Genomic DNA, 14,149 nt, shown 5'->3' with positions numbered 1-14,149 from the left:
GTTATTCTGTTATCCCGTAGAATGGTTTCGAACAATGGTTGTGTTGTTGTTGATAGGTACTTGTTGTAACAAATTGCTTCTAATCTATCTGTTCTACGATTTTAAAAATTTCCGTCTGCGACTGGTCATTGCGTTAGCAGTTCATACTGATCTGTTAGTGCCACTTAGTAATTCAATATAAACATACTAAAAAAACAACTCTAATTGGGAGATACACTCTGATGGCGTTTACGCTTGATGTGAAATCCAACGCAGTTTCAACCACAACTACGGTCAAATGTATGAATTTGACAGCAGTTGGGGTTGGACATTAGAAAAAACTTGGAATAGGTAATGCCAGAGACATAACCGCGAGATTGACGTTTGACCGTTTAAGATTTTTAGTGCTTAAAAGGATGATTTGGCTTCAAAAGATTACGTTTGCATTCTAGGAAGTAGGGCGGCAGTTTAAAACAGTTTTCTGAAAAGATTATTTTCCTTACTTTTGAGGTCCAGAAAAGGACCGTCAGTGGCTTTGGAGTCCTGGAAATGACTAATCGGATACGGAAGATTACGTTTGTATTCCAGAAAGTAGGGCACCATTCCAAGTCATCTGTAAGTTTAAGCCTTGACCTAGAAGAAATCGTTACATAAATATAAACGTAACATAACATTTCAATATTTCATACATCGGAATATCTGAGTGAAAAAATCTGTCAAAATATTGTGGGGGATTCAATTCTGGCTCTTAGAAGGGCCAAATTGTGGCATTCTCTACAATATTAAACACTGTTCGGAACATTTTTCACGTACGCGATGAAGCTAAATGCAGGCTTTATTTGCGGCTCGTTTGGTGCGAATTTCGCACAGCGAGAAGTGCACAAAGCTAGTCAAATAATGCTATATTTGCATTAAACGGATGATTTTTGCAAAGAAGTCATCTTAAAAGTTCTTTTGAAAACATTTGGAGTTATTAGAACTGCTTATTTTGTGTAATGTTCACCATCGTTATCTTTTTCTCCAATGCAAACGACCAGTAGCTGGATGACGTAATCGCTCGAACTGCTCACAATGCCGATTGGATTAATACTAAACCAATTTTGGTTAAGACCTTTTTTTAACGTAAGTTCCTTTGTAGCTTTTTCACCAATGGGCGGTCTTGGCGGTCACAAAAATAGCAACATGCAAAATTTTGTTATCGGTTATTTCATTCCGGATTTGCATATTTCATTGAAAGCAACTATCGAAATGCTGTACGGGATTCGTTTCTGGCTTTAGGAAGGGCCAAATTGTGCTATTCTCTACGATATTAAACACTGTTCGGACCACGATGCAACCAAATGTCAGCTTTATTTGCACTCGTTTGGTGCGAATTTCGCACAGCGAAAAGTGCACAAAGCTAATCAAATTATTCTATATCTGCACTAAACTGATGATTTTTTCCTTCGATTGGGAAAGAAGTCATCTTAATAGTTCTTTAGATAACATTTAGGGCCATCAGAATGGCTGATTTTGAATAATGCTTCCCATCGTTGTTCATTTTTCGTTTGCATTATCTTCAATGCAAACGACCAGCAGCTGGACGACGCAATCGTTCTTGTTTGAAGCGAAACTCATACTGCGAACGTACAACAGCAAATATGCTCACTACGAAGAACTAGTTGTTGTTTTTCTGCATTTACACTTGAGGAACGGAAACTCATATTCGCCATTGACTGAAGCACCAGTTGAATAACATAATGCCGCATGTAGTTCCATTGTCTTGACATAGATGGAGGCCTGCGCACTCAATGTGTCTCCGTTCATAGATTATCATAGATTGAAGCTAGCAAACGTGCAACGTAGATTCGGTTTATATTGATGTTTCGATGACCTATTTTTTACTATATAAACAACGTTTACGTAATAAACGTGGTATTAACTACAATCTTTCACATTTTTCCATTCGGCTCTTGAAAGAATTAGAGAAATACTCTAACTGGGAAAGAGTTACTAAGAAATCAAATCAGGAGTAATTTCGCTAGACTTCCGTGTTGTGAAATTTTGAAAAAGCACCTAGGTGAGCATAGTAACGAAAGATGTAGTCCTACGTCAAAATTAAAATTACACATGCCATTAATCCAAGAATGCTGTATTTTTTTTTTGTAGGCGGTGATAGAACATTATATCTTTTAGCAGGCCCGTACCCAGGATTTCGTTTCGGGAGGGGCCCAAAGATAAAAAATAATGTTACTGAAGATTGCTTATGTACCTAATTCTCGGTGTGCTTTTTACGGGTGTTTTTAACAGACACTTTAAACTTTTCCACTGAAACTGTTATTGTGTTACATTTCTTTACGTTCACTGTCTTGTTATTTCTGCAACGCATGTCTTAGATCTTCTAAATAATTATATATCAGTTTTTGATTTCGGGAGGGGCCCGGGCCCCTCGGGCCCCCCCCTCTGGGTACGTGACTGTCTTTTAGCCTATAAAATAAATTGTTTCGCTGTCAAATTCAGATAAAACAGCTGTAAAGTCAATGACGCACATTTTATGAATGTGTTAGTGCAAAAGTTAGGCGACTTGCACCCTCTTTTTTACACTCCAGCTAGAGGCTTGGACGATGCTGAATAATGTAGGTTTATTTTTGTTGGTTTCCAGTCAATTTCCACAGCTTATGCTGAAATTCTAGGAAGAGCCGAGGGAAGAACTGGTCATTTGCTGGTTCTACATATCCGAAAAAAACTTCAAGATTTAAATTTTTATATTCTAAAAAAGTTCAAGATTTAAATTTATATGTTCAGTTATACAACATTTAGATTTCGAATTTGCACGAATACGTGCAAAATCGGAGAAAAAACAAGGAGAAAATGAACTGCCAATTCAGATAGTTTTTTTTTCTAACTCAATACCCTCTTTGAACATAACTCAAAACTAAGTGACACACCACTAAAATTCATAAAAAGTGCACGTACTCTAGACTTGAGTTACCACCACCTATCTACTCATTTTTGAGTTAAGGGACGAAGCTGTCAAAATTTGAGTGTTTTTTACTCAAAATAAGGAACAAAATTTTTTTTTCATTACTTGAGTGAGTTTAACTCAAAATTCGAATTCCTTGCACTCAAAATAAAGAAATTCTTCTTCGTTAATGTATATAACATGGAATCCCTAATTGAGGTCATTTTTATTTCTTTAAAATGGGAAGCGCAAAAAAGTGATGCAAGCCCGTTTATTTCCTTTTGACTGGTTTGGAGTCAAAGTTGAACGATTTTGATTATTTTGGACTTCTCACTTAGCATAACTGAAATTTCTATTGAAAACATCTATGATCGATGATTTTTGGTTTCAAAACCGGATCTAGAAAAGGCAATGAAAAACAACGTATTCTTGCATTCTTAAATTTGATAAGAATATTCCGAGAATGAAAATTACGCACTGAACTGCAGCAAGAAATATTTTTGTTTACTCAAATGTTTGAAAACTCAACGCTTACTTTAATGTATGAGTAAATGCAAGAGAACTCATGGCCTGAGTAAATTTTACTCAAATCCATACTTAAATTTTGAGACATTGTTTTAGTATATGAATTTTAGTAATCGTAACTCAAACCATGAGTTATGTTCATTTATCGCTTACTCGGATTAAATTCGGAATTCTCGGTTGATTATTCAAAAGATAATAAAAGCAAATGACAGTTTCTTTATGTTTACTTTCTTTTCTATTAATTGCCAAGCGTTTTCCCCGTTTATCACTTAACTATTTGTAGAAAATGATACCCGAAACCTTCGACTTTCAAATAGAATTGTAAAATCCTAGGAAACTGTCACTTGTTCATACGGCCATTTGAAAAATCAACCAAGAATGTTGGATGAATTCTACAGAAGGTATTGTAATTTTCACTGTCGGTTAGAAAAGATTGCGATGCAATAAGATGGCGACAAAATGCCGAAAAGATGGCGAAACTGTCATTCGTTTCGATTCAACCCCTTCGAGACTACGAGCCATAAAAAATATTTTTTGAATTGCCCGTTACAATGACAAATTTCTATTAACAGAATTAAGTAAATATTAAGTAAACTTCAATCAATGAATTCATTTTGATAATGCGTATGTGATCTGTCATCGGCTAGAACTTGCACGGATTTTTTTAAGCGTGTGTTATTTATTTGACATAATGATTATTTTGTGCTTAGTATGTTTCCTTTTCATTCCTATTTTGTATTAATCGACGCCTTGGTCTTCAAAACCTCGTACTTTATTCGCAACATTGTCGATTTCAACGCTAAATCGTCCACTCCAAAAAGTTTGTCATCTTCGACAGATATATATTTGTTGATGCTTCCAATGAACAATGAAATAACACTTGCCGCTAAGGAATATTACCAGTTGAAACTGCAATTGACCTCAATCCACCAGTCGATTAATTTTTCGTGTGCCTCTAATGCTAGTTAATTCCTATACAACAGACAACGAAGGGGTTGAAACAACTGTCCAATATTCTGGCAGAGATGCCAGGTAAAATTTTGGGCGTCCACGTACTACGTCCACGTAATGCTCCTATGCGAGCTCAAAATTTAAAATTATGACGAGAAAACCAAACAAAAACCCTACAGTAATAGCAAAAGTCATTAAATTGTCTGCTTAATTGCAAAGTCTGCTAACAAACGAAATTGCAAATTTACATACCAATCTGCAAACATTGCATCCATGGTCTGACACTCATTATTTCGCTAGTCTGCGACGATTCCGTCGCATTCTATGTCCAGCTGGAAACCACTATATTCGTAGAGGCGAGTTCCATTCGAGTTTGAGCTACACGACAACAGGTGTCGTAAGTGGACTATTGAATTTCTTTTCCCTATTTGGACGAAATCGAAGGAGGCGTATCATGGAATCAAACATGTCATTTTAACAAGCAATGTGTTGACAGTTGGATTCAAATCGAAATTTTAACAGTAAATACTGTCTTTATCTTTATTAAAAACCCTTAATTTTTTTTGCGTTAACAGCGATTCCGTGTAAAACTTTGTCAGATGTGTCCTTCAGATCGTGTAAAAAAGTGTACAGTAATGGCAAAGAATGATAGTGAGAAACTTCAAATTTGTCACAGTTAACAGCAAAAAACTGATTTTGACGAAAATCAAAAATGCGAATCCAACACGGTTTCGTGAAAAGTGTTTGTTTGATGAAACTATCCAGGGTCAGTTTTAGTTTTCTCAAGCAAACAGAAGGAATAGTTCTGATACTATTGCAACTGCTCGTTTGGTTAGATTAAGGGCTGATGCCAGTAGGTCGCGTATAATCACGTGCCTCGCTCTCCGTATTACATTTTTCTCCATGTTCTCTCGCAAATGTGCAAAATGTCTCTCGATGGGCCGGGTGGCTAGGAAAGTTTTGATATTTTCGGTTACAAGTTTGACTACATCACATAAAATCCAATAAAGCTACCGCTTGTTTGGCAGCTTTTCTGGGCCGATTTTATTTCTCTTTCATTTTTCGTTACGTTGTCGCGTGCATATAAATCGACTTACCTTCACAAAAATAACATTCTCTTCATTTTTATCGCGACGACACCTATGTTTTTATACACTAATTGCATGTAAATTAAATTATCAAGAAATTGTCAGGATAGATTTTTGATCCATGCTTTTGAGGGCGAGATATTCAATGAACAAGTTGAAAGACGGCGTTTTCAGCTAAGCAATTCTTCCTTCAGAAAAAAGACTTTCCCGACCGCTAAAGTCAATTAATCATTCTGAAATTTTCACAGAATAATCTAAACTAATTTTCCAATAGGGTTTTTTGATATTCGTCACCGTTTCTGAGAAAATCAGATTTTAAGCGCGAAAATAGCATTCTAAAACACCCGAAAACACACTGGCCGCAGACCTTTAAGATCGGACAGCTGTATCAGAACAAATCCACAACAAACAGTAGTTTAAGTTGACTGAAAATGGAAGGGTAAAACAGCTGCTTGGTAGAAAAATGGCAATTTCACCTGAAGTCATCTGTTTTAGTCAAGTCGCTACGACATTTCACTGCTGTTTGCCTCGCCCTACGTGGCAATAATAAGTTGGAAGTCAATAATTTCGTTGGGGCCTAAGAAACAAAATTTCAAAATATTAATGTGGAGAATTGTGCAGTATTTCTAACTGACCTACCCATCTATACTTTTACATGATTTAGAAGCAATACGTTAAAAAAGGCAACACAACTTTTGTTCGAAACCAACGAGTCAAAGAGTTACATTACTGTTCTGTACATACGAATTGGCCTTCAATTTGTTTCGCTGCCTAAAAAAAATTATTCCAAATTTAGTTAGGATTTCTTTTTATCTAGTCTAGTCGATGTACTCCCTTCATCACTCTTTCTCTCATTTTCGTTCACGAGCAATCTACTCATGCTCATCATTTACAGCGAAACCTGTTTTTTGTTTGTTTGTTTGTTTTGAATCAAAGTTGGCGCTCGTCTTTCGAAAGAGTTGCAATTCTTTCTTTGGACGATCGCAGCATGTCACACTATCTCCTAGTTAGTGGGTGTTTCTTGTATGTGGTGTTTGTGTGTGTGTATGCGTGTTTTGTGTTACATACGAAACTACTACCTTGTAGTGAATAAATATGGCGGTCGATTGCATTCATTTCACATTAACCGACTGTCACTCTGTTGAAAACTAAATCGATTAGGTTTTCCGATAATCATTCTAATCATTAAAGTGTTACTGATGTGGGGAAATGGTTGGAAATTTTTTTTACTAACATCAAGCTTTTCCCGACTGATGAAACACTTTCTATTTCTATTGAGTAGCTTTTTCCTATTCCTAACTTCTATCCTTCTTTGAAAACAAAAAATAAAATACGTAGTCGTACGTTTGCATTCTCTCCAAAATTGCTTGCATAAGGTAAGTCCTTTCTTGTATCCCATCAACGCAACAACTGCCATCCATCATACGTATTTAGTTTCACATTTTACCGTTCTGCAGAAATGCATCGTTTTGTTCGAGCACAGCCCTCCCCCAAACATCTTAGCTTCCCCCTCTGAACTGAAACCCTCAAATCCTTTACACACAAAGCTGGGACAAAAATACAACAACAACAGAAAAAAAAATCATCGAATGGTTTGGAACCAAATCAACAAAGCAGCAGCTGGTGGGACTAAGAATCGCGATACTCCTGAAAACACATTATAACTACACTTGTTTGAGCCAAACTTTGTCTCGTTCTTCTCCTATTTAGTAGTAGTATTATTACTAATAATACGATTCGTATGGCTGATGATTATTTTATTTTCACCATTCTTTTCCTTTGAGGTTACCATAGAATAAAACTTTCTCTTTTGTGCTAGTTGCGTGGACTCTTCACCTTGACCTATAGAGTAGTAGATAATCTAATCGTGACTAAGCCTAAGCAAGCAGTTAGAGGAAATAGATCCCCCCCTCTGTAGAATACGTATTCTCATCGCGCAGTTTAAAAAAAAACACACTATCTAGATGTGAATATACTATCTGCGAACGACTATGCTCTACCAACTCTGTCAGATTTTGTAGTAGCGCACAGTGGTACATTGAAACGGAACCGTCAACTCAACAAAACATTGCCCACACTGAATACCGAAAAACCTGGAAACCACCACCTAATGCAATCACAGATTTGATCAATACTATAAATTTCTCTTGAAGTACTAAACCGTTTTATTACTTAGCTATTATAAAGTTAAAGAACTATAATCGAATTAATTACCTACTGTAGTAAATTATTTTTCTTTTTTCGGCAATTTTTCTACTACTACTACTACTTCTACTTACCATCATCATCACTCAACTGCAAAACAACAATTTACTATTGGTACTTTTACTACTACTACTACTACTACAATAACTACTACAAAAACAATTACAACTACTACAACTACGATCACCGCGTCTCGAAATGAAAACGTCATCACACTTGATAAACGTCACAACAACAATAACAACAACAACATAATATCAAAAAACAAACTAACCGACTGTCCCCTGCGCGTCGTTGACTGTTACTACCGCCGACAAACTCTGCGTGTGCGTGTGTGCGCGCGCGCGTGTCTCTCCGAATATGTAAACGAATATAGGTACCGGCCATTTCTCTCGCCTACGAAGCCGCCGAGAGTGATATTATGAAGCGTCGCCCGAGAGATCCGTACCGTGACAACTTGGTCAACCGCAGGTCAGGACACCAACGCCAATACCGAAGTTTTAAAATATTATTATTTATAAGATTACCAACCAAAAAAAAAACATTGTTACTGCAAAACCAAACTTTGAACCGCAATGTTCCCGTTGTTTTTCGTTGCTCTCGTTTTTTTCTTTGTTTTGGTTCGTTGTTTTCGGAACGAGATTCGTTCACACCCAAGTTCACACACGAACACGAGTTCACCACACTCACAGTCTCTCTCTCTTGCTGTTTTCGTTTCCGTTTTTTTTTGGTTTTCGTTCTTGGATTTTCCCGGTAGAGTTTGGTGGCCATCAACGATGGTACGTTGAGGATGTTTTTTTAAAAATATTTTCCATTGATTGAATCTTGGTTATGTGATTCCGTTAAAATTTTGTATGTATTTTCTCAAATATTCTCTTCTCGCGCTGGATTTAAACATGGATGTCTCACACACTGCAATGAACTCTAGTACTTCGTTCCCGCAAAAAAAAATTACCGGTCAACCGCTCACCGTTCGAAGCTATTAGTCCACACACTGACAAACACACCCGATGTTTTCGAGCGTCCATCAGAATACTATCTGACCTTTTTCTACACAGTGTTGGAAAAACCACCCTCTCTTAAAATCCTAAATTTCAAAGCAAAAGCACATACCCTCATACCATAGCTGCTACCTATCCCTCCGGCACGGAACGTCTCCTGTCCTGTCACGTGTGAACGAACAAGTACTGCAGTGCCCTACTAGTTCTAATTTCCATCCTTCGAAAGTTGATCCAAGAAGCCACAGCCAACAATCTTTACACCAATTGTGTACTAGAATATTCTGCTCTGTTTTAGAACTAGACTTCCGATTGTTCCACTGTTTGTCCACATTAGATAGAACAACAGCTCGAGAGTTTTGGTTTTTAGGTTTTACCTTTTCTTTGTTCAGTTGTTTTGCTTATTTACACATAGTATATTGTTTGTTTTTTGTTGTGACACAAAACGAATCACGTTTTTAGGTGTCCGTAGTTCAAGTTTGTTTTTTGTCTGTAGATGGAATGGAATTGTGTTTAAAATTTTTTGAACATTACAACGCACACAATTACAATCTTACTTGAAAATTCGACCAACAAAAACTACCCCCAAAACCGTTTCTTGTACTGCTTTGGATGTTCTTAAAAAAAAACTTTCACTATATTCATAGTATAAAATGTGTAGTTCGGTGTTAGTTCGTTGATAAAATAGCAACCCATTTTAGGTGTCAATCCATTGAAAAAAAAAACGAAACCCAAATCTGTAGTTCTTTCCTGTGTTATAGTCTTAAAACCACTAGATTAGAGTGTTACTTTCAACAATGACAGCGAAACGCCAAAAAAAAAACAAACAACAGCCACACTAAAACATAAATTCCAGCACACCACACCTACACTCTGATGTCAAATTCGTAATCTATTCGAAAACCAAAACCACAACACACTCCCGATCAGTCCTTGTATCGGATTCACTTGGATTGGTTTCCGATATATGGTGCAAGGACAGTAGCAGTAGCAGCAGACAGCTGTCAAATTGTCAAATCTACCGCCAGCAAAATTACCATCAGCTCATCTTTAGACGCGCTGCTGTTCCCGTGTATGTAGAAAACAGGAATCCCGTACGATCCCTGGAAATGTGCCATTCGCATCCCATGCGTCATCGGTACCCTTATCCACACGATCCTAATTCCAGGTTTCAGATCCTGCTCCCCATTCCTCATATCAATTGATCAATCAATCATTGGGCAGTCGTTTGTTTTGTACTTCCATACGTTTTTTTTTTATTTCCGAAACCAACTTTTCCAACTCCCTTTTGCCCTTGCTCATCTCTCACTCTGTCTCTCTCTTTCTCTCTCGGCTCAACAACGTGAGTATTTACTCGGACGTTTCTTCAGTCCGCTCTATTTACTTTCTTCGATAGCACTTCTAAACCAAAAAAAAATCAAAAATCAATTTCTCTTCTATTCCCGATTTTCTTAATAATCTGTCAATTTTCGATCTACGCCTACTACATCATCGCGCTACACGTTTCGTCAACTCGAGATCCGCAGAAAAAAAATCATCTTCCACTGTCATGATGCGGGTTTTTAAAAGCGGAGCAGCTTCATATTCAAAAAACAAAATCCTTCTATAGAACCGCATGCGAAACTGCTTGTTCAGTCATCATCTAACTTGTAATGCTTGTCAGAAAAAAATATGATATGATTATAATAAACCTAACACTGGAATGCCCACCTGCTTGCATGCTTGCTCGCTCGTATTGCGCCGCCTACTAAACCTAATAAACATTGAACCACTGCTGCCGAATGTCAAATGAATCTGGCCTCCCTGCTGATGCTGGTGTTTGACAGGGTAGCAACGTTCAATCGGTAGCTTATTTGCTGTGCGTGTGTGTAATATTGCTTCAGTCTAATTACGCTGTTAATATTTAGTTTAGTATATTCTGTTGGTTATGGTCTAGTTTTTTAGTGTTACTAACTACCAATCCGAGAGGAAAGAAAAAAAAACAGATACTAAACAATTGATTTCGATTTCATAGCTTTCGCTGCCTAATTGTGGCACTAAATTGGCGTTTTGTCGAAATCGACTGTTCAGTTATGTGTTACAGCTATTTATTAAATTTAACACCATCAGTAAGCAAACAGAGACCAATTTATTAATATTGTTTTTTTCTTCGCCGGCCGGCAAAATCACCTTCTATTCCGCGCTCACAAACAGACTTATCTCGATGGCCTACGGTCAGATCGGTATGATCCAAGCCGCCGCCGGTTTCTTCGTCTATTTTGTCATCATGGCCGAGAACGGATTCTTGCCGCTAAAGTTGTTCGGTATCCGTAAGAGCTGGGATTCGAAGGCCGTCAACGATCTGACCGATTCTTATGGACAGGAATGGGTAAGTTTGAGTTATGAATAGTTTCAGCAATTACCGGCAGAATTACTACTTACTAACATTTGGATAAAACTTTGCACTGGTCTGCAGTGTGGTAAACCATTCGTTTTTCCACCGTTGGAGAGATTTTTTTGAAAACGGTGAATACTACATGTACTTGAAGTTGTTGTAACTCAACGCGCCCATTTATGATAAAATTATGGGCCAAACCTAGGACAGGACCAGACAACTGGCTTCTTTTTCCAGAAAAATATTTCTCTTCTTATTCCGGTTGCTCCCTGCTGTAAATAATGAATGCCTCGGGATCACTGTTGCCAGTAGAGATAATTATTCATTCTGAAAACTTTCTCCCCTTATAACATGCAATTATTTATCATTTGAAAACACTTAGACAAATGTTATATCGGTCAAAAATATAGCTCTGGATTCATTTTGATCAGATGTCTGTTTTGAAGAAAACGTTTAGTTGAAACAGCTTAATAAAATTTTTCTAAAACACTCAATTTTGGGTAATTAATTTTGTCAGCTTTGTTAACTAAAGTATTCGACATATTCTATTTGAGAAAAATAATAACATACAGAAGTATCCAAAGATTCGGTGCTATTCTCAAACAACATAATCAATATTCTCGTCCATATCACACTTCGTGATTTCAGGCTTTCTCTTTGTATTATCCAGTGATTGTTAAATGTACTCGTATACTTTCCGCATTGACAGGACTTAAAAACAAATTGAACTTAAATCCTATTGAAATTAATAATTTTGAAATTGCTACATTGTTACCGACGATACTGACAACACTTTTTCTACCACCCTGCAGTAATATTGATTTCAACAACTTGTACTTGCTCATGTCAATTTGAACCAATCACGAGCTGGTCCGAAATTGGTCCTAAAAGTGGAATAATACGACAATACGACATTGTAGATCAGTGACTACGTCTCAGTCGTAATGTTGGTAACAACTTGAAACATTCAATCTAAAATGTTGGTAGTTTCTCAAACTTTATGTTAGATTTGACGTGTCGTTTGCTGTTTCTTTCTTACTTGAGCGTTCCTGTCAATTTTCTGACAAACGATTCCATAGTAAATTTTACTTACAAAATCAGTTTAAAATGAACTAACTTTAGATAAAGGTAATACTATTAGTGCTTTGAGTTTATAAACTTGGTGGTTGAAATAAATGATAAAGTGTAAATCTAAAATGATTAGTATTTGAACATACGGATTTGTTTGTTAAAATCATACATTTTTGTTTGATTTCTTTCAAACAAATTTTCAAGGTCAATTTTTGAACTAATTTTATTTCGACTTTCATCCAATTTTAAATAACTATATAGTTTCTACAGCAGTTCGGTTCTTTTTTCGTAGGACGATCGAGTTTTTCACATGCCACAATCAAGCTCCTGATACTTAATTTTTCTTGTATCAAATGATCAAATTATCAGTCCGATCAAGATAGATAGATCCTGCGTCAAATATTTTCTGTAAAAAATGTGTTATGTAATGTTATGCAGGTTTAGTAATACTTTGAAGCTGTCGTCAGCTTGAATTGTTGAAAAAAGCCACAAGGAAACGAAAGATTTTTCTTCTAAAACACGTGCAAATTTTTCCGATTATCCACGGGAGAGAGAAATTCTATGCCACTTTGCACTGTATCGATTCTAAAAAAAATCGATACTTTAGGCTCAAGTATCGATACCGTATAAAGTATCTCAATATCGATATCCATCCAATGCATTTATAAAAATAAATAAACTAACAAATAGAAAAAAGAAATATGCGAAAGATCGTTATTTATAACGTTTTCGTTCGAAAAAAGATGGGTGGGTAATGTCAGAGACATAACTGGATGACGTGAATACGAATAAAACTGACGTGCTTTTCCACACTTCCGAGTATCGATAATTGCACGTACTAGTTGATTGATTGGGTGAATTTTGTAAACTTTCAGAACTTCATTTGCAGAATTCTAACGGTTTAAAGCGAAACACATGAGAGGAAAAAATTACAGGGTAGTTACTCTGCCATGAGACGGTGTATGTTAGCAGAAGTACGCACTAGTAAAAGCTTTTCTTTTCTTTCTTTTTTAAAATAATGCACAATTGAAATCAGCAAGGTAAAGTGTTTTCATCCTGCCAAAGATTTTGGTGTGCAACAATTTCGCTGTAGGTGAGAAAAACAATTATTAGAGCATGTTGGTTATAAATTGAACGACCAAATCGATTGTCGTTAGTGCCAGTTCTACTTGCGAACAAAACATGTCGCAAGCCCACTGTGCTCAGTCACTGAACATATTCCGTATTTCTATGTGTCGGTTTTGCACGATCCGCTTTGTGTGATGATTCGTTCAACTCATGTGGTTGAAATTTTGCGCGCCCTATATTGGTACTGAATTTCACCTTAGTGCTTGTTCATACCAAAGATTTTAGAAATATTCATTTTTGAGTTAGTTGTAATTATCTCATACTACTGAACATATTTTCTCATCTGCTGAACATATTTTCGAAGGCATGAAGAAAAAAAAATATGCGGCGTTAAACATTAACAAGAGGTATTCACGATTGAACTCTGCCCATTCTTGTACAGAGTGAATTTTGAAAAGCAGCTCCATAGTAAAGTAAAGCGCTGTTCACATTAGGCCGTGACGTATCCGGAACGGGACCGCAACGTGTCGGGATTTATTTGTAAAATATTTTCATCATACCGTGCACTTTCCGTGTCGCTGCCATTGCTATTAGTAACATACACAATCGGTGACGGAAGAAGGTGGACCGTTTGAATCGTACATTAAACAAATTTGAAGCGTAACCCGGACGGGATACGGTCCAGTCCCGTTCCGGATACGTCACGACCTAGTGAATAGCGCTTAAGACGTATTCACGTCAAAATTGAAACTAGTTTAGAAACATTTCCTCAAACAGACACTTTTCACAAACTGTGCTAAGTTTGTACTTAGCAACGGGGTGTGAGCAAACCTGATTAAAAGAATTAGGTACGAAACCGGCTCGAATTTCAATTCAATAACGTTGGAACTAGGTTCGAAACAAACACGATTTGACTGCAGTTAGGGTGGAAACTGGGTTTGGTTTGGCA

General features: G+C 36.8%; 1 protein-coding gene across 7 annotated transcripts in view; it reads left to right on the top strand.

Moving 5' to 3' along the window:
• The window catches only part of LOC131435941 (sodium/potassium-transporting ATPase subunit alpha), a 148,873-nt gene that overhangs the window by 128,034 nt on the left and 6,690 nt on the right, over positions 1-14,149 (top strand). For 4 of the 7 annotated variants that reach the window (XM_058604301.1, XM_058604282.1, XM_058604274.1 and 1 more), the window contains 2 exons: positions 8,066-8,160; positions 10,881-11,055. In XM_058604301.1, the coding sequence (XP_058460284.1) occupies positions 8,066-8,160; positions 10,881-11,055 (270 nt within the window). The remainder of the gene's footprint in view (positions 1-8,065; positions 8,161-10,880; positions 11,056-14,149) is intronic. The other 3 variants (XM_058604260.1, XM_058604252.1, XM_058604266.1) reach the window with 1 other exon arrangement.

Source organism: Malaya genurostris, chromosome 1 (assembly GCF_030247185.1).
Source record: "Malaya genurostris strain Urasoe2022 chromosome 1, Malgen_1.1, whole genome shotgun sequence".
Taxonomy (NCBI): Eukaryota; Metazoa; Arthropoda; class Insecta; order Diptera; family Culicidae; genus Malaya; species Malaya genurostris.
This window is presented reverse-complemented; position numbering and strand designations above follow the sequence as displayed.